At 39.6% G+C, this 21,097-nt stretch overlaps 1 protein-coding gene across 3 annotated transcripts in view; it reads right to left on the reverse strand.

Annotated features, from left to right (window-relative positions):
* The window catches only part of LOC134863879 (protocadherin-9), a 173,326-nt gene extending 162,588 nt beyond the window's left edge, over nucleotides 1-10,738 (reverse strand). For all 3 annotated transcript variants that reach the window (XM_063882632.1, XM_063882633.1, XM_063882631.1), the window contains exons 1-2: nucleotides 10,084-10,738; nucleotides 6,482-9,626 (exon numbers count right to left, since the gene is read on the reverse strand). In XM_063882632.1, the coding sequence (XP_063738702.1) occupies nucleotides 6,482-9,517 (3,036 nt within the window). In that variant the 5' untranslated portion in view covers nucleotides 9,518-9,626; nucleotides 10,084-10,738. The remainder of the gene's footprint in view (nucleotides 1-6,481; nucleotides 9,627-10,083) is intronic.
* Between the last annotated feature and the right edge of the window lie 10,359 nt (nucleotides 10,739-21,097).

The raw sequence follows: 21,097 nt of genomic DNA on the forward strand, positions 1-21,097 counted from the left end.
AGCACATTAGGCAAGATTACCAGGAGTTCAATTTACATGAAACATCTCATATATACAAGAAAGATTTACATTGATGAGGGTTACATAGTCTTTGTGAGCTATGGGGCCCAGTGGCAAAGCAGTCAATGGCAGTCACATTTCAAGTCAAGTGTGGCTTTTAGCTTAAGGGGGGGGGGGTTTGGCTGGCAATGCCATTATCACAACTATTAATCTAGACACTGGCACTGGCTAGTGACAGAGCATCGGACTGTGTGTCACTTGACAAAACAAACCAATGACAAGGACGCGTCTCCAACTGGGTTTGTCATGTCAGGACATACAGCACCTCCTTGCCCACCGTTTACACACAAACGCCCATCTCTCTCATGATAAAAGGAGAGGGGATGGTAACAGAAAGAAAGTGGGGCTATGTACACAAAGCACCCTCATGTGTCACAAATGATCAGAACACAAAGGTGAACAAACCCTTGGTGATTTAGCATTGCTTGTAACTGCATTGACCCCGATAAAACATGTGTGAAAGGCGTGGGCTGGAGACGGGGAAGATAAGGAGTGGGTGGAGGGGCCAAGTGAGGAGTGGAAAGGAGAGATGGGTTGTTTGGGTGGGGGTGGGGGCATTCAAACAATGAATTAGCATCATAACTTCATCTTTTTGTATCATTTTCTTCTTTTTTTTAGACAAGCAAGTAGTCAAGAAACATTTTCTTCCACCGTCTACTCTTGTATTTAAGGTAAATTTGAGAGAATTCAGATGAGGTGTTGATACTGTAAGTGTGTTAGGCTGCTGTTTGTTTTTCTCATCATGCAGTGTTAGAAAAAAATATGAAGCTAGTATGTCAACTTGATTGATTGCCTTAGAAAAATGGGAAATGTGTTTTGTGGATTAGTGAGAAAATGGAGATGAATTAAGTAATGGCAGTCCCACAAAAGCCAGAATGACTTTGTTTGTTGTGCATGCAAAACATTAATTTAACAAAGCAAAACCCCTGAAGATTGATCATCAATCAATTTGCTTTGAAACTTGCACAAATGGATGATGAATTTGAGATAAATGGGTTGCCAGCCAAATGTGATGGACAAACAACAAACCAAGGAAGAAAGAAAAATCTCTCACACACACACACACACACACACACACACACACACACACACACACACACACACACACACACACACACTACACCTTTTGATAAATGACAGGGTTTGTCATTCATCAAAATAGTTCTTGATACGTTTAAAATAATAAATCATATGTGTGTAAAATTAAACATGAATGAAAATGGTTAAGACAGAAATGAAATTTGATAGATGTTCACAAAAAATTAAATGCAATTCCTGGTAATTTGCCATCATCTGTGTTTTGGCACTACTTTCCCTGCTAGTTGAAAACAACAAAAACAAAAAGGCTATAAATAAATATATTAAAAATCAGAAGAACTTCATTTTTCTGAACAGTTGAAAATAAAAACATATAAATGAACTCCACAGTTCAGCCAATGTACCAACAGGGAGCTTTGATTTATTTTGTTGTTTTGTGCAGACAAAACTGGATCCCCCTCGGGGCAATAATCTACTCTGGTAGCACTCACACCCACTACTTTAGTATAGCCCACAATCCATTTCATTTCCTTTTACCCACCTAGACAGAGAAGCCATGACAAGTTTTTTAAAGAAATATAATGATGTCTGCAGTAAAGAGCTCTACAAATGCTCTACTGATGATTTAAAGCTTTGATAGAAACTTCACTTACAGACTTATAGGCTTACGATCTCCTGATAGCTACATTTGTTTTGAGGATGTGATACATTTTACTCCAAGGAAGAATGGGTTTTATACTGCATATATTGGTACTTTGATTAATCATTAAACTGATATTTGCAAAAGAGCCAACTGGAGAAAACTCAGATATAACAAGTTGGTGTTGCTATTTTCACGAAAATGTTAAATCAACTGGAACATCTTCAGTCAAAAGTATCATGGACATGTACAGTTTAAAAGATCACAAACACAGCATCCTGAAGAAGTGACAGGAAAGCTGAGGAGAAGGATGTATGATCACAGTCGGCAACAATCACTAGCCACTCTCCATCTTCCTCTTTCATACTGCCAAAGTCTGTGTCAGCACAACCCAGAAGATATTGCAACAGACTTTTCCCCTCAGGTGCAACATTGTCATAGTTCATTAATCTTCTCAAACTTCTCTTGCTGCCATCAGCCCCCGTTCGTACTACTAATCCCCTTATTAATGTGGCAAATGAACCTGCACAAGAAGGACGACTCCCCCAAGGCTCCATAATTACAATGGTCTGTACAAACTCGTGTTTGCATAGAATGTCCATTCATTAAACGTACTGACAGGGAAACTTTAGGATTACCCTGCAAAAGATTCCCAGCTTTTCCTCACAGGGATTTCTGAATTATATCAACCCAAAATCTAATTGCCTGTTATTCAATTTTGATTGTAGTGGACACAACGATGATTTAATATTCTCGTTGGACAAACATTCCTAACAAAAGCACCCAAAAATGATTTGGATTAAGTAATATAATGTGCAAAATGTTATCAGATGTTCTATGTGTTCGAAAAGGGAGCTGCTGTACTGTGTCCCCAGAGCTAAAGCATGGTTTGTGCTGCAGAAGAAAGAAGTATGTACACTTTCTTTCAGTGCTTGCATCTTTTCTGCCATGCATAAAAAACACTAATAACCCACAGCAATTAAGCCTTTTTGCACATGGGGTGTTCAGGCCACATGGTTTCACACAACTCAAAGCCCTATATGGAGGCCCATAATTGTGAATCCAAGCATATAATGCATATTACCATAACAAAGCAGGGGGAAAGAGGACGCATCTTGTGTATCTGCAAGAATGTACACATGTACACATAGGCTTGCTAAATCAGCAGAGTTAACAGCCTTAAACTCACAATCGTCATGGGATTAAGTTAAGGTTAATAGTTAAGAGTGACACATTAAAAATGTGGATAGTAATCGATTAAGCATGTTTCATACATCATCTCACTGACTACTTTGAAATCCCGCAACCTCATTGAAACTGAAAAAAATGTTGATGTGTCCACAACATAGGCCTTAGGATCTGATGCGAAGTACATGGCTAATGCGTAGCCACTGGGCTCATGTTATGTAGTGAGCCACATCTATGTCTCCCCGTAAGACTACTGGAAGGAAGAGATGGCGAAACGGCTATGATTATACTTGGTTTCTTAGATGCTTGTGTTGCCTTGAGAAACTAGGACAGTGTTTTCATGCTTTTTTCCTCAGTGTTGTTTACACTAATGTAGGTCCCTGGAGGGTAAATAATAAGTGGGGGAAAAAAAGAAAGGGAAGGCAAAGATTTTTCTTTTGCTATAAGCAGAGTTTGGGGCCTCTATAAAGCTGATTCCACTAGGCAATAGGCTCTTATGACACTGTAGTGGATATCTGCAAATTCTATTCCTTATGTTCTATATTCTCTGGGACGAAGACACTGCTGAAACATGCAGGCATTGCTGTTGTTGTCAACCTTTCTCCCCACCTTCTTGTTCATCAATTTCCTTTCGGTTTCCTGATTTATTTATTGATCGGTGCTGATGTTGCATTGAAGTGACTCTTAAGAATTGGAACAAAATGGCGTTTGAAGTTCTAAGAGAGAATGTCAATTATAAAAGCCTCTCCCTACAGCTATACACATTTGTTTCTCTTGAACACCCTCTTTCAAGTAATTGCTTATTTCGTGTCAATTTCAGGCAACAATGGGTGATTGATGATGGCTGTTACTCATAAGGCAACAGCGTTAATGTAAACTCCATCATTCTATCATATACCTTTTTGAAGCTTTATTCGGTGTTACAATTCAACACCCTACTTGACTAATTTTGGATGCAGTGCATCACACCACATTTTAAACTGAATAATAACATTGATATTGACATTTTTTTTTTTTTTTTATCATCTTTGTGTATATAAGGAATCTTTTAATAATGCAGTTCTTATCTTTTTCCAAAGCGCTTCTACTCTCCGGGGAATATGATATGATAATCCTATGATATTACCTTTTGGATTTACTGCTGTTTAAAGATTCACTCAAAAAGGTAATTGCTATTTTTTGGCTTTTGCGTTTTCTTTTTTTTCTTCAAATTGCAAATAATCTCTTCTCTGTGTGAGCGTCTTCTTGTCAATACTCATGAAACAGAGATGACATGCGCAAGTCATTACAAATAGTTGCATTGTGCAAATCAATAACAATATCGATGTATCAATAGCATTGCTTCATCCAGTAAGACACGTCAGTGCAATCAAATCTGAAGTGGGGTTCTTATCAGTGAGATATTGTAGAATAATTATCATTAAGAACCAGTCAGATAGTCTTCATTACAAATCTCCAAAGAAAGACATTAGCAAATAGTTGAAAGGTAGAAAATTACCTTTTCATTCTTATAATAAGAAAGGAGATAAGAAAGTGTACCCTTGTGTGCAGTCAAGTATATTAGTGCATATTAATTTGAGTAATTTAAAATGTATTACTAAATGATATCTTACTTCCCCCTTGACTTTTTTTAATGGTACTGATGCTGCCTGGATCTACATGTTATAGTTTAACCAATAAATAAATACTGATTTAATACTGAATTTGATATGACATGATATGATTATAAAATGTAATGCTTATATTTCATTTTCCAGTTCTAAGAATAAACAATATGAAGATGGTAGATTTGAACTGCTTTTTGTGAAAAGAAGAAATTTTAACTGAGGCACACTTTTAGGTCCATTTCAATCCTTTTCTATAAGGATTAAATGCTCTACACAAATATAAAAATATGAATCAAATTTCCACAGCATTTCAGGGGAACGCTTGTGTCAAAAAGTATCTGCAACAGTAAATCATTTATATTATCAATGGCGCTGTATACAACACGCTGGCTCTGTTTGTGTGCTTCTTTGAATCATTTGTCAGAATTATTGATTCCAATAAATCTTGTGTGGTATTGTTGGATGACTGAGAGAATCAATGAAGTTGTGCTTACAGTATAGTGTCATATCTCATGTTTCCTCCTCTAGGGTTGATTTCACCCCCACCGCCACTAACACCGTCACCCATTTCATCGCCTCGTCTCGTCTCGTCTCTCACACACATCTCAACCACACACACCAACAGCGCCTGGCAAATGATGCCAAACTGAATGCCTCTTTTGACTGCCACCTCTCACACAGAAACACATTAAATGCAACCCCAGATGCAGTGACCCGGAGGTATGCATCGATAGGAGTCGCACAGTGTCACCCCTGTAATTCCACTCTCTCTTCCGGATAGATCTTATCACTCTCATCTTTAACTACCATTATCAATCTTCCCTGTGCATCATTAGGCAAGAGTATTTCACTTAGAAACCAACGTAGGTTTTACTTCGTTCTTCTCCTCCCTTGCATTTACAAGTCCACTGCAGGGTGGCATATTGCCAGGCTGTGCCATGCAGCTCAACACTGCCACCTAAAGGTTCAGTACCACCACCCGTCAAGCCTGACCCACTGACAACAGTCTCACTCAGCCTCCCTTTCTCCCTCTTCTCTGCTGCTCACTGTGTTTTTCCACGTGTGTTCCGGGTCTGTGTGTTGTGTAGTGCTGCTTTATTAGCAGAAAAATTAATAAGGCTTTGATAAAAAGCAGCATGGATTACGTTGAAATTCGAGGCTCATTATTGGCTAATCCTTTTTGAATTGGATGTGTATCAAGTTCCAGACAAGCTTCAGTCAGTTTGCTTGTGTGCTTTGAGAAGAGGCATTTAATTCGAGTTTAGACGATGTAGCAAAGCCTACTGTGACATTCACAATGCTACTGGAGCAGACTCAATATTGACTGTTGTTATTGCTGCAGGTGTTGAAAAGGTTACAAAATCGTTTGTGATTTAACAATACACATTAAAACAAAAAAAACAAACAAAAAAAAACATGAATACACTCAGTTTTATGAGGAGAGAGGTGAAAAGTTAGCTAATTTATTGGAAGAATGTGTGCAGCATTTATCTATGATAATCTGAGTAGATAGGCAAGAAAAAAATGTTTCTTTCACAGAGAACATTGAGTCACAATTAATGTTATGTTGGTACATTTTACCAGTGATCTAACCTGGGTGCTGAATAGACAAAATAAGGCAAGGCAATTACTCACCCAGGTGCATTTTGCATTTAATATGAATTAAATATATAGTAATGACAAAACATCAGTCTATAATTATTCCCCAAGAATTATCCATGTGAGTCCATAATCAACTCCATTAATTAGCAGTTGTTCAAGTTACTTTTTTCTCTTTTTTTTCTTTTTTAAGTTTGAGAAATAGTGTAACTTGCTGAAGCAGTATGTCTCCTGTATTTTTTTCTGTTGCTTCACAGTAAGCAAGTCTCTAATCTAGACTGGCACTTCAGCACTGTGGAACAGGGCAGTTATAGGCAGTACTTATAGACCAGTAAAAGTGCTCTTTTACCTGCTGTCTGGTGTGCATGGGCGCCTTCGTCTTGAACCCTCCTTGGGAGCTGCACTCCGAGGCACTGAAGTGGTCAGAGCTCGTGGAGGACCTCTTGGAAAGGGTGTCACAGCCCCCTACAAATGTGTTATCCAATGGGAGCTCCTGAATCACGTGATGCTTCTTCACTGAGACTGGCGTGTCGGCCTTGAGGTGGAAGGCTGATTGCGGGGATGCTGACTTGTAGTGCCGAGCCAGGTCTGGGCTGCTGGGTTTGAAGGTTGTTGTGGGTGTGGCATTCCAATCAAAGCGTCCAATCCCTTGCTCCTCTAGCTCGGTGGGCAGGCTGATGGTTCCGTTGATTGGCTCGTGAGCAGGATCGTCAGGCTTGTTTCCCTCAATGGTGACAAAGTTGAGCAGAGAGCTTTTTGGGGATTTCCTTTTCTTGCGCTTTTTCTTCTTGTTCTGCTTGTTCTCTGTGTTGGGTGACATCCACTCAGCCCCCTGTTTTTTCCGCTGTGCAGCTTTGAACCTGGAAGCATGCCGGCAGCGCAGAAGCACAGTGACAAAGATGACAATAATCACTACCAATGCGCCAGTAACAAAGGCTATCATTATGGTTAAATAGTCACCGCTTTGATAAGTTTCACTGCTTTCACCAATGTTACGGTCAATTGGGGTCTCCATGGTGCGTCGGATGAGATCATAGATGAGAGTTGAGTTGCCCACAGTGTCATTGACATACAGAAATACCAGCACAAGCGTATGGAGAGATTTAGGATATCCCAGGTCACTGATATTGACCACTAATCTGTGTAAGCCTATGTCAGTCACAGCTGGTTTTTCCTCAAGAGTAATATTGCCTGTGACAGGGTCAATTCTGAACAGTCCTTTGTTGTTTCCACTCACAATGGTGTATTTCAGTTCTGCATTCATTCCTGTATCACCATCTACAGCAAACACTTCTGCTACCACAGATCCTGGGATAGAGGAGAGAGGTACGAGCTTGAAAGACGTGTTGGAGGGGGGATAGATGACGATGGGGGTGTTGTCGTTCACATCGATGACATTGATTGTCACCTTGGCGGCTGAGGAGCAAGGAGGCCTGCCACTGTCCACAGCCCTGACATCAAAAGTGTAGGAGCTCTGTTGCTCCCTATCGAATGACACATTAGATTTAATCACACCAGAGTAAGGATCCAGGATAAAGTTCTCATTGTCATTCAGTATGGAAAGAGAAACCGCAGCATTTTCTCCGGCATCTGAATCTGTCACAGTTATCACCCCAACTGTGCTGTATTTTGGAAGATTCTCAGACACAAAGAACTGAAAGTGGTTATGTGTGAACTTTGGGTTGTTATCATTTTCATCCAGCACAGTTACAATAACAGCTGCCTGCGTCTGCAAAGGGGGTGTCCCGTTATCTCTTGCCGTTATAGTGAAGAGGAACCTATCCTGATCCTCCCGGTCAAAGACCCTGGATGCAGTCAGGACCCCTGTTTTGCGGTCGAGATCAAAGAAGGATGCATTTGGTCCCAGCTGGTAAACTATCTCTGCGTTTTTCCCACTGTCCTCATCTGTTGCACTGAGAGTTGTGAGGAACAGGTCGCGCTTGTTATTTTCCATAACAGCTAGCTCAATAACTGGCTGAGTAAAAATAGGCGGGTTGTCATTTTCATCCTCCAGCCTCACTCTTACTAAGGCAGTCTGATTCAGGCTGGGTTTTCCAGAGTCAGAGGCCACGATTTTAAAGTTGTACTCCTTAGTGCCTTCATAGTCAAGCAGAGCAGATGTCTCTAACAGATACTGGTTATCGTACACAGCCTTCAGATGGAAGGGCACATCTTTCTCAATGAAACAAATGACCTTGCCATTGATGTCAGTGTCTTTGTCCGACACTGTGATGAGAGCTATCTTGGTATTGATGGGATCCTTCTCAGAGAGGAAAACAGTGCCATTAATGGGACTGATTATGTATCTCAGGTCTATATTAGGTGGATTGTCATTCACATCAGTCACATTTATGGTAACAGTAGCTCTGGCGGGACTAGAGCTGCCATCACTGGCTAAAACAGACAGCTTATGAATAGCAGTCTCCTCTCTGTCCAGAAGCCTCTGCACTGTAATTAGGCCAGATGTTGTATTTAATGCAAAGAGTCTTTTCGTAGCAGGTGACACCTGAGTCCCAAATACATAACGTATTTCTGCATTTGCCCCTATGTCTGCATCTGATGCCTGGAGCTGCACAACAGATGTGCCAATAGCGGAGTTTTCTGGTATGTGCACTTCCATCTGACCCTCTTTAAAAACTGGTCTGTTATCATTGACATCCGTTACTGTAACTTGGAGAATGGCAGTGCTGGATTTCTGAGGACTGCCACCATCCTCCACTTTGATCTTCATCACATATGTATCCTTCTGCTCTCTGTCCAGATTCTGCTGCACAATGAGCTGGGGCCACTTCTCCCCCTCAGGCGTTTCTACTATGTCTAAGCCAAAGGCACTTTGCCCATTGATGAGCTCGTATTTGTGGACACTGTTAGGGCCAGTGTCTGGGTCAGTGGCAGAAGGAATTGCAAATCGGCTGTTAATGAGCGTGTTCTCTGGGATGGAGATGTTGATCACAGGGGATGGGAACATGGGGGCATTATCATTTGTGTCTTTGACAATTATTTTGATCTTAATCAGCCTGAAATAATCATTAGGGAGGATGACCACTTCAATTTCAAAGGAGCACTCGCTGTCCTCAAACGAGGGACCAGGGCACAACTTCTCCCTGTCGATTCGGTTTGATGTTGTGAATATCTCACCAGTGCTGCTCAGAACACGCACCAGAGGGTTATCTCCTGCTTTTGAGACGAGCCGGTACACAAGATTAGCACTTGCTCCAGTGGCAGCATTTGTATGAGAAATGTTTAGGTCCTTTGGTATGTTTCCAATGAGCACATTTTCTTGCAACTCCTCTCTGATGGGGTATATTAGTTCTTGGGCTATTGAAGGATCAAGCCATATGCAGGCGAGCAGGGCACCCAACAGGTAATAGTCTTTTAGATCCATTACAGCGTAAATGTGTTTCCAGCCTTTACAAATCAAAGGTTTTTTCTATGCAATGTTGTTACAGGCAGAGCCTCCTTGCATGTGATGGCAGGAATCTTCCAGCGACAACCTATGAATACATGACAGAGTTTCTCTTTAGTGAAAATAACTTCAACAAGCACAGTAATTCAGTTTAATCAACAACCCCTAACCTCAAAGTCAGCTGTTTTGTTCACTTGTTTTTTTTTTTACAGTCCCGATTAATTTATAGACCTTTATCAACAATTCACAGAAGAAAAAAAATCAAAAGCAACACTTAAGCCATCCTTGTATGTATTTTGCTACCTTTCTAAAATCATCCACATTTTACGGTCACAAAGAATTTTCAACGACTCAAACCCCCATTGCCCAAACTTCACAACACATTAAACACAATTAATGTTAAACTTAAATTGCTGAAATTAAATAGCTTTAGCTTTGTGCGGGCTTATAAACGAATGAATGTGCATGAATGAAGCGTACAAAATGAGCTCAGACAGATTTTGAATTCTTAGTGGGCAACTGAGACCTATTCTTATCGTACATACCCAAATCCGTTACAGCGCAGGAGAAAAGCTGGAGTGTGTCAGCTCATAGTCTTCTCCTCCGGTGTACCTGGGAGATTATTCGAGCAAAGATATCCTTCTCAGTCAGATCAAGCTTTGGATCCAGGAATAAGATATTCGACCCACTGGAGTAATCAGACTCAAGAAGAAATGTTTGGTAAAATCAGCTGTTCGCACAAACTGGGATAAAATAGATGCTGCAAATGTCGCAGTTCCGTTTCCCCCATTTAACTTCAGGAATGGACAGGATCTAATTGTGCGCCCTGCAGTGATTGCGGTGATCAGCGCCGCTCTCCAGCAGTCACAGCCAGGTGATCACTGTTTGGTGCTGTCTTCCATTTGAACCGGTCCCCCCAAAAATAGTGCTCATCTGCCGTACACGTCCCGAGAAAAATCGGCGTTTTCCCCCTAGCTACCTGTTAAGGTGAAGGTGCCGAAGAGGTGAACACAGGAGGAGACACTGCTGTCCCGTCATGTTTCAAGTTCATGGAGCAGCCATCAATAATCAGCCGACAAAACCACAAGGTTAAAAAGATATCATGAAGAAAAAAGCGAAATCTCAGAGTCGATCCCACTTGGAAATGCCAACCTTTATATAAATGCTGTTCAGTGTGGCACCGATGCGCAGCGTGTATGTGCCGTTTATCCTTGCACTCTCACTCCCGGAGCAGAATATCTTGCACTAACTCTGTGTAAACCCATAGGAGGGGTGGTGAAGTACACCACACCGACGCCCCCCACCCCCCCGACCCTCGTCATTGGACACCGCCCCTTTCTCTCAGTGGCGTCGACAACCCGAGCGCCCACAGGATTGGCCCAAAGTCACGTCACTTAATGCAGACCGGAGGGTAGTCCGCGGTGAGTTGCTCTGTGAAGATGCTGCAGGCTGCAGAGACGCTTACCCAAAAAGCCCGAGGCTGGAGGGGGATGATGATGACGACGATGAGGGTGATGAAGCCGCTAGTGCTGCTGCTGATAATATGGAGAAAAATAGTGTCTGTTCTCATGCTTATGCACTGTTGATGATTATATAAAGGCAGATAGCCGTCATTGGCTCTAAAAGGGACGCATCAAACGCATAAGCCAACCTGTTAGGCTGTTGTCAGGTAGGCTGCAATTATTGCAATGGACATAAAAAGCCAAAATATTGAAGCCATTAAATAATTCACAAACTGCAACGGTTTATTATGGATATGACTTGCCAAGAATAAACACAAGCATAAACGCGACAATAGAAGCCTTGTGTATGAGTCACTAATTGCACTCAAGACAGAGAAGCCGTTGTGTACCATGTTTGCACGGGGTGCATATTCACGCTCTGTCCGCCACACTCAGCATCCTGCAGCCACTCATCAGCATTTGTCCGTAAGAAATAACCTTGACAGTTATCCCAGTCATCAAAGCTATACACAGCATGTGGTGCGAGATCACTGCCTAATGGGTGAATTTCATTTCCTTTTAAGTTTAGTGCCTCGTGCTAGAGCTGTGACGATCTGAGGCAGCTGTGGTGCGACTTTGGAATTGCCTATAACAGCAGATGATCTTACTTGACAAGTTTTAAAAGCAAAAAGGGGGAGACTGAACTGTGTAACAGAACAGAGTAACACCCAAAATGACATGTCCGAAGTGGCACAATGCAATTCGAAAACTGTAGATTTATGAGATAGCAAATCAGAGTCAACTATACAGCCATCCATAAATGTACACTGCCATCCAATCATTACTTAATTTCAATGCAGTAGATAACCCTCAATTTCATCCAAGACTCTGGTTATGCTGCTGCTGAGAAAGGCAAGCTGTTGAGCTAAGGCTGAGTAGACCTGCCATGGTGAACACTGCCATCTTGAGGTGCTCTAATATAAATGCCTGAACTATGCTGTGAGCTCTACAGCACTAGGAAACCACAAACTACACCATTTTTAACCAAGACTTGGTGTACATGCTCTTCAGTCGCCGCCTGAAGTGATAACAGAATTAATGACCCAGTGAGTGGCTCAGTAAGAAGTAAAGTGTGAATAAAGGGACAGCATGATGTGAGAATAAGCCCTGTTGTTGGCAAACGGTTAATGAGAGTGATGTAAAAGACACGGAACCCACACTGAAGAGGTGAGAACTAGGCTGCCAATGTCTCCTGAGAGGCTGGCGTAGTGCCTGGTCAGCAGTCCATTAGCACAACCAACCTGATGGCCTGACCTTTTTGCCTCTGGATGCAGCCGTCAGTGTCCTTCCATTGAGAGTGAGCAGCTAAAGGAATGATCTGCCACTTCAGTTTAAAATCTGACACCCTGACGTGGAGGGAAAAGTGACAACATAACTATCTACAGTGGTGAAACACTTTCTTGCTCTACTGCCAGCTGGAGTCATAAGGAACTCATTGCTCGCCTTTACTTTTCACTGGGAGTGAGTGTGTGTCTGTGTACTGTACGTCTATATGTGTGTGTATTGCAGCAAAAGAAGGATTGTGTTTGAAAATAATAGGAATTTTACAATGTCTCTAAGGTGTTTGTGTGTGTTAGCATATTAGGTATTGCACAGAGATTGGGATTATTGGACACTTTAAAAGCCAGTTTTTCCAATATGATTTGCAGTAATTGTAAACCACTGGAGTTGATCAGTATATACTGTATCAAAACCTCCACATGTTGGCTATTTTGGGTCTATCATGGGTCAGTGTAATCTTATTTATGACGGATTAAAAAGAACACAGCTAAAATAAGCAACTTCTCAACGTATAAATCCATAATTTTCCCCAAAGTTTGTCATCATCTCATTTTGTCAATGTTGAACTAGCTATTACTAATATTGCTGCCAGTCAATTTACTAAAAAGTGATATAAGTGAAAAAAATATAGTATGCTAAAATAGTTTCTAAGTCTTCTGCTATATACCTCCTACATCTCATATCAAAGAGAGAGCCCAAGGGAAAGCTCTAAAACCTAAGGCTTTATGATTCCCTTTACACCCGGTGCAGTCAATCACACCATTCACCTTGGTTTGATTCTCACACTGACTTATTGACTGGTTGATGCTGTTGATTCGGCTTCATGAATAATACAAGGAACAAATATGTTTATCTTCCCTGTCCATTAAAGAACAAGGTCAAACAGGTAATTTATGTATTTTCTTACTTGAACAAGGTCTTAAGAGCTGGTGCTGGAAGATTGAAACAGTTTGTGTCCCAATGTTATATGTATCCAAGAAGCAGTAAATGTGGATCAGTCTTCAGTTGTGGTATTGATAAATAAAAGACCACCCTTTTAAAAAAGTTTTCATTACAATACAGATTATTATTGTTTTGCTTATGAAACTTTATATAACATTTCCACACAATCAAAGAGAGAATATTGACATTACTGCCAAATGGTGCTTCAATAACAACCTAAATGAAGGTTGTGAAAATGTTGTTTTCAGTTCTAATGGGGTTATTTTATATAACACATTTTATTTTGGAGTAAGAACAAGTTTCACAAATTCTATTTTTTAAAGTGTGTGTCATACCCTGCACTTGTTATGCTTGAACATAATTGTGGTTGTTCTCTGTGAGAGTAACAATTGAAAAGCAGAGGCCATATTACAGTATTCCTGTACTGTGTGTTTTGCTAGAGTACATTCAAAATAATGCAAAATAATTATCCAAATACTTTGTCATTTTGAACAATGATTTAATAACGTTGAGTATGTCCTTTTTAAATAAACAATAGGCATAATGAATACTTATTTATTCTCTTTACTTTCTACCTCTGTTCCTGCTATCAGCGTTCTCACAGAGAGAAACATCAGTGGGGCTCTAATCGCATGAGCTGAATCCTGTTGCCTGTGATATTGTACCACCTGCCAGCAAAGCAAGTGTTAGCATTTACAATTGGACAATAATAAAATCTTTTTTGAGTTGTTTTAAAAAAAAAGCTTTCCTAAAAGGAATATACTTTAGCTATATTTTCAGGTGGGTACAATGCTGACAATGACACTCAATTTTTCTTCACATTCTTTTAATGTTTTTGGCAATGTGCAAATACAAAAACTATCTTCTATTTCCAAGGCTTTAGCTCACTCTAGCATTGGGCTCATTTGTCTCTCCTTTACCACCAAAGAGCCGCTGCAACTGCTGATGAAAATGTAGGCCTTTTCCCTTAAAAACGTTTTGCCTGCACCACTTCTGTCAAGAGTGGTAATGACCCAGCGGATAATTGGCATCAAACATGCTGTGGACCCTGAATACTAATCAAAGCTTTTAATCAGGCATCTCCAATTTAAAAGTTTAGATGCATTGCACTAAAAATGTGTAAAATGATTTTCATTTGCTATGAAAGGAATTTCAGTCAAATCCAAACTTTGAATTCCCTTGAGAAACATATTTTATATAACATGAAACGGTATAAAGGAAGATACTTTGATATGTTAAGCGGACAGAGCTAAACAGCTGTGGGCTTCCTGTACGTGCTGAAATGGAAATGTTTGTTCGAGTCTGTAATGTATAGATTGATCATATAGCAACAGCATAGCCGGTTGATGCTGCGCAATCCTAATTATTGAAAAAACATTGTAAAGACCTTTTTCATGCAGCCAGCACATCCTTTACAGTCTGATGGTTGGCATTTGAGAGGTATAATGCCATTCATGGTAATCCTTTGAAAATTGATTGACACGCAGTTTGATTACTGAAGATATCCTGGGTGGATTAGAGTTTCAAGGTGCCAAAAGTGCAAGATATCCCTTATAAGAAACCCGGTATTCATCCCTTAGCACTGACTACAATTTGCACTCTCCCTTTGCTTTCTGTCTCTCTTCATTTTTTATTTCTCCCTGACACATTTGAATCACATATCACTTTCCAACCTATTCACTGAAAAAGGTCAAACATTCCCTCCCATTTTCTTTTCTTACTGACGTTAACGCCAGAAGCCTGCCTGTAGAGTCGGATATGAATCCTGGTGAAGACTGCCGTGAACCAGGGAAAGAAAGTTGAGCAAGATCCTTTTTCAGCTCAGTGCGGGGGCTCATCTGACCTTGTGCAGTATGAATAAAGCGTTAGCAAGTTACAAGATACTTGACATGCACTCCAACACCAATACTTTTTCATATCTTGTTAAACTGAGTTGAATATTTTTAACTTGGAATACATGTACTTGAAGGTCATCTTCAAAGCAGCTCAATACACACTTTTAAATGCATGTACTGTAAGTCCTAGGTACTTCTGATTGGTTTAACATAATTTCTTCTTACAGCATCTCTCTTCTCCTTTCCTTTTCGCTCAGTGTTATGAGTGTGTACTTGTTGACAAATGCACGTACCCCAACAAGTCACAGAGTTTGTTTTTCAGTGCCCTAATGATTACCATTTTAATAATTGACAAGCAATTAGTTAACATTTCGTCAGGTGTGGCACACAGCTTTTATCATACTCTAATACTTATAAAGCAGGCTCCAGTCAAGTGCGAGATGTTTAGTCAATCGATACAGTGCTCGATGTCACTACAAGTCTGTAGTAGAACAATGTCTTTGTTCAAATGCCTTGATGGTCCTGTGAATGCAATGAACATTTAATTCATGTATTTCTGGAAATAAGTCTAATTATGACTCTGCCAGTGAACACAGCTTGTGGCACGAGAGGAGATGGCAAGAAAATGTCTACATATATACTGAGACTTTAATGTGCGGTCCCAAAGGTCACTCTTCTACATGGCAGTTTTTTGTCATGAAATAACCAAGCAGCTTCACATTAACTTAGAGGATGTGGCTAATGAGTCATTTTCTGACTCCTTTACTTAGTCTCTGCAGCAGAAAACTGTACAAAAAAAATACAAGGAAGTCTTCCTAGTTTTCCATTGTTTAGTGATCATATACTTGTTTTCTAACAGAAGCAAATGACTGAGAATGGGATTCACTGCACATAATTGAAAGCTGACAAATGAAAAAAATGCATTTAAATACTTTAGATATTACTCTTATGGCCACGCTTCCTGTTGGAGATCTTTGTGAAATGCTATCAGCATCAACTGGGCCACCAAATCTAAATTAGAAAATGCCTAATTTCAGTGTTTATGGCTGGATTGACTCCTCTTAATCAGTGCAATGTGAAGTATGCAATAAAGCAGGTACATACAATATTTATCAGGGTCTGAGGACCTTTGGAAAATGCACATTATCATATGTAATCATAACACTTTTCAAACACTGAAAAAATGCAAATCTTGAGGAATTAAAAACAGATATATCACTTTTGTCCTGCGCATACCCCATCCTAACTGAGGATTTATATGCGTACATTCAGGCAAAATATATGTTAAAAGCAACATCGATCTTTCTAATGAATGCAATAACTTTTTTGTGACATCTTTGTTAAGGACTGATACTGAGAATGACAACACAGGCTACACACAATAATCAAAGGCTGCATATAGGTAACAACACAATTGTGGAATAAAATGAGATAACTACCAAATGCTTTTTCAAGTCATTTAACAAAAATACCAGGAGAAAGAAAACAAAGAGCCTTCTGCTGAATTACACCATCACAAAACTAAGTTCACTCCGTAGGAGTACAATCTCTGTTTCAGCTTTACTTTTATGTTAAATACACCACATATCAGTTTTAATCATTGGTTTAACAGTGACTCAGTCCCTCTGAATAAGGTACCATATATGTGTCCTGTAATTAGAAAAAGCGATTCTGATGTTGAGTACAGCTGCTGTTGGAAAGCCAGAGGAAAAATTTGAAGACACTCTTTCCTTTTCATTGATGTGCATGAGGCTCCTCATCAACGTCCCTGACACTGAGTCTCCCATTGTTCAGAGCAATGAATCCAGATCATGTGGAAATTATTCACTAGATTCTAGCTGGTAAATACTTTAAGAAGTGGTGATTACAACAGGGTATTTAGTATGTTCTGAATGTGCTGATTTATCTGACTTGGCGCTAAATAATAAGTGTGGCAACTACTGCTTAATTTAATGGCACCATGCTTATTATTCCAACTTATTCCAATAAGTTTTAGTTTTTTTTTCATTTAATTATGTAGTAGCTGACTTGATGAATGAAGCTAGATGTTATACATTAAATATTAACAATTAAACAATATATAGGACCAGAAATCAACTCTGCTTGTTGAATATTTCAGTTAAAGATGCAGGTAATCTCTGTCTTCTGTTTTCTTATGCAAAGCAGTAATTTACTATTTTTGAGGAAATGCCAGGGTGACTCAACACATAATTTCACAGACAACACTTACTTTTATCATTCAAACCACTGCCCAGAATGATAAGGTATTATCAAATGACAACGTACAATTTATGTTAGGCAAATGAATAGCAGGATAGAAAATGTCACTCTCTCCATCCAAGCACAGACTCAGCTACCGAAAATGTGTCCTGTGTTGTTGTCATTCATTTTGTACGGTATGAGGTCTTACAGGATATACAGTAGGTACTGCAAATGATGTTGTTTTGTATGATGAATACAGTGAAGGCCATGTGAGCAACCACTTCAAGGGCACTTAAAGGCTTATTCATATGTTCACACGTAAACACTTTTGGTGCTTTGACCTGAGAGTTGTTTGTGACTCAGGAATCATCTCTAATGTCTCAATCAGCCATAAATATGAGTCAGGTGTAAGGGAAATGTGAGGGAAAAGCTGATTACAGACAGGCATGTGTTGTGAGCAGGTCTGAAATTACGTTGTTGGATTGATTTATATTGAGATGCTGCCAAAACATTGTATGGAGCAAAGACTTTATATACAATGTAGTGGACATAGGCACAAAATGGTTTGTTTGCATAACTTTCAAAATGTGAAAACAGACTATGAAGGTCTAAAACAGGGGAGCACAAAGACCCACAACACTAGGTGGAAGCAACCTCTCAATGTCAAAATCCCCATAGCATACGCTCCTTGCTATATTTTAAATTACTGGAAATGCAATTTACAAAATGAGCATCCTGCTGTGTGATAAATCACTTGAAAAAAGCAGTTGAGATCATAAAATCATCAGGTACATGTGTACTAATTTGATAAATCAAGTGAGAAGTAGAGTATTTTGTTTTCATATACTTCTACACTTCTTTTGCAACCAGTGCAGGATATTCAGAAGAATGCAAGTTAAAAGACACTAAGCCTCTGTTTGCCTTTTCAGAACCGGAGGATGCGGCACTGTACATACTTTTTTAATAGCACATCATCACTTTTGGGGGTCAGAGCCCTTTTATTTACGAAACTTAAGCTCGCTCCGTTGCGGAGATATTCCCACGAGAGTGCGGAAAACTTCTTTCTGGCTGCGCTGCCCGGATCGACCCCCAAGGGTTAATGGCTGTTTTATCTAAAAGCCTAGCTTGTCATGTACTGCACATTGGACTCATCATCCATTGTGCATACATTACATACATTACATACATTACATACATAACATACATTACATACATTACATACATTACATACATTACATACATTACATACATACATACATACATACATACATACATACATACGTACGTACGTACATACATACATACATACATACATACAAAAAAAAGGACTGAATTTCCCATCCATCTATCCATCCATCCATTTTTCGCCATTTCAAGTGGCGACAGGTTGAACATGTACCTTTCACTGTAAACCAGTATGCTATTTTAACCATAATAGAAACTTAAATGCAACTATTACCTCCAGCCTTCAAGGGGCTGCAGCTGCTGGAGACATCTGGAAGAAGAATCACAGGTGTGGGAAGGATGCTTTTCACGTTGTTGCCTTCCAGGTTTTCATGCTGCAGCCTGGGACAACCAGTGAGACTGCTCTGTAGGGAAACACAGGAATGTATGACTGTAATTGTTTGCTAATTAGTTTCCTCTTCTCACTAATTGAAGATCACATTGTTTATTACGATCTATGGTTTACACATACCAACATCAGCAAAATGTACCCACAAGTGTTGACTAATGAATTGTCTCTCCATAAAACATTTCCCGTTCCTTCACTTTGATGTCAGTCTGCTGGTTTTCCGCCCGTCTGCAGCCTGCAGTTCTTTATCAGGTATAAATACTTCAGGCATGTGTAAACGGCCACAATGAAAATACACTAGCAATTAATTCAGGCTAAAAAACAACAACAGAGGACTCTGGCTGACCAATATTTCCCTTAACCTTAAAGTTGACACTTTAGAAGTTCTAAAGAACATGAACAGTTTTTTTATGATTGTTCAATTACTTTGGAGAGGATGTCAAGACAAGCATTAGGAGGACAACCTGAAGAAAACAAGAGCATATGATAAAAGGAATTAATCTAAAAATAAAACAAGCTATCATAAAAGATGCACTGTAAAGACAACGTCAGCTGTTAGTTTGAATTGTTGGTTTTAAAATGTTTTACAACCATCTTGTATCTGCCTGTTCATGAGCTCCCCATGATATTTATATAAGTAATGCCAGTACTGGACACTACAGTATCTTAGTTTCCACCAGGAGACAGCTATTGCATCATGTTTTTATTATTATTCTTGATGTCAAAGTTCCTTGTCCTGTCAGAGTGGTGTGTGGCTTCTCCATTAGATGTATTGTCCGTTTGCTAAATTTGATCATACGCTCAGTGCTTGAAGAAAACTGGAGACAGTATGCTTTCCATTTCCTGTTAACCCAATGCTAGTGTTTCGCAAACTCCCACCTTTTAAAAAAATGTATTACTTCTTTAACAAGTGTGTCACTGACTTCATTTTTTAAAATCAATTGTATACTTTTTTATTGTGTAAGTTGCACAGTTACATAACATCGGAGTGTTTTACGCCATAACATGTAACAGTAATTACCTGCGGAATTATTACTGTATTACTTTGAAATTGGGATAAACAAGTGATATATTACAATCACCGGATTCTTCCAAACCACACATCTGTCACTCCCCTCCCTCTGATTAATATACAAAATGCATTCTTATCCGCTCTCTCATTTTACTTATACATGGAGAACCTTTTTGCAAGGACAACGAAGATATCATGTAATCATTCACCATTTAGATTTTGCTTAACATGCCTTATTGCATGTTTAAATCAAGCCAATAATCCCAACTATACATGACCACTTGTAATTTTCTCTACAGTATGATTGTACACCAATCAGATACTCTTAGGAAAGCTGCAATGATTTGTGTCATTATCAAGCCCACAGCTATACAAAGTTTAAGGACATAATGATCTACTGTATGACTGACATACTGTGCAGGCATACAGCCAGTCTTTGGCAGAGGGAATCCATTTCATGTTAGGTACAAATGAGCGTTGAATTTGATGTATTTCAAGTAAAATGTGTAATACTGTAGTGAAATCCTGAACCAGAAAAATATAGCATGTCAATTAAAAGTGATAAACGGAAGAATAGATGGAGGATGGAGTAGGTGGGTGAGCACTTTTTTCTGCTGTAGTGTGTAGCACTCAGTGTGAATAAATGTTTCTCAGAGGGCGTTTGTTTCCATCCCACTCCTTTAAAAATGCTTTGCATAATTGAATTGGTAATTACTGTGTTCTGTTGGTTTAATCAGTAGCTATCCCAGTTTGCTCCAATTTCTGCAGAGTGTAGGGACTTAACCACACCAAGTTTTGGACATGTGCTAATTCTGCCAAGCTGTGCACTACCCAACACGTGTCCCTTTATAATGTCATCACATTAGGAATGGAAGTTATTTTATTATTGCTCTGGAACACACTTCACAGCTGCTCTTCAAAAACATCTAATATGAAACCCTAATCTTGGCCTGCTAACATCAAATCTATTGAAGTGAAGTTAAGTGTTTCAGGAACCCCAAAAAATATGTTTTTATAAACCAAAGCCTTTTCAAGAAGTGTTTTTGAAAATAGATCTGGGTACAATATGTGTTCTTTCTTTTGCAGAAAAAGTAACCCCAGCAAATGATCAAAGCCGCAGCCAGACGCAAGAGTTTAAAGTCCGCTTCAATTGACCTGCTTACACCCAGTCTCCCTGACATGTGAAACAGGAGATATTGATGAAAGCAGCAT

Source organism: Eleginops maclovinus, chromosome 4 (assembly GCF_036324505.1).
Source record: "Eleginops maclovinus isolate JMC-PN-2008 ecotype Puerto Natales chromosome 4, JC_Emac_rtc_rv5, whole genome shotgun sequence".
NCBI classification, from domain to species: Eukaryota; Metazoa; Chordata; class Actinopteri; order Perciformes; family Eleginopidae; genus Eleginops; species Eleginops maclovinus.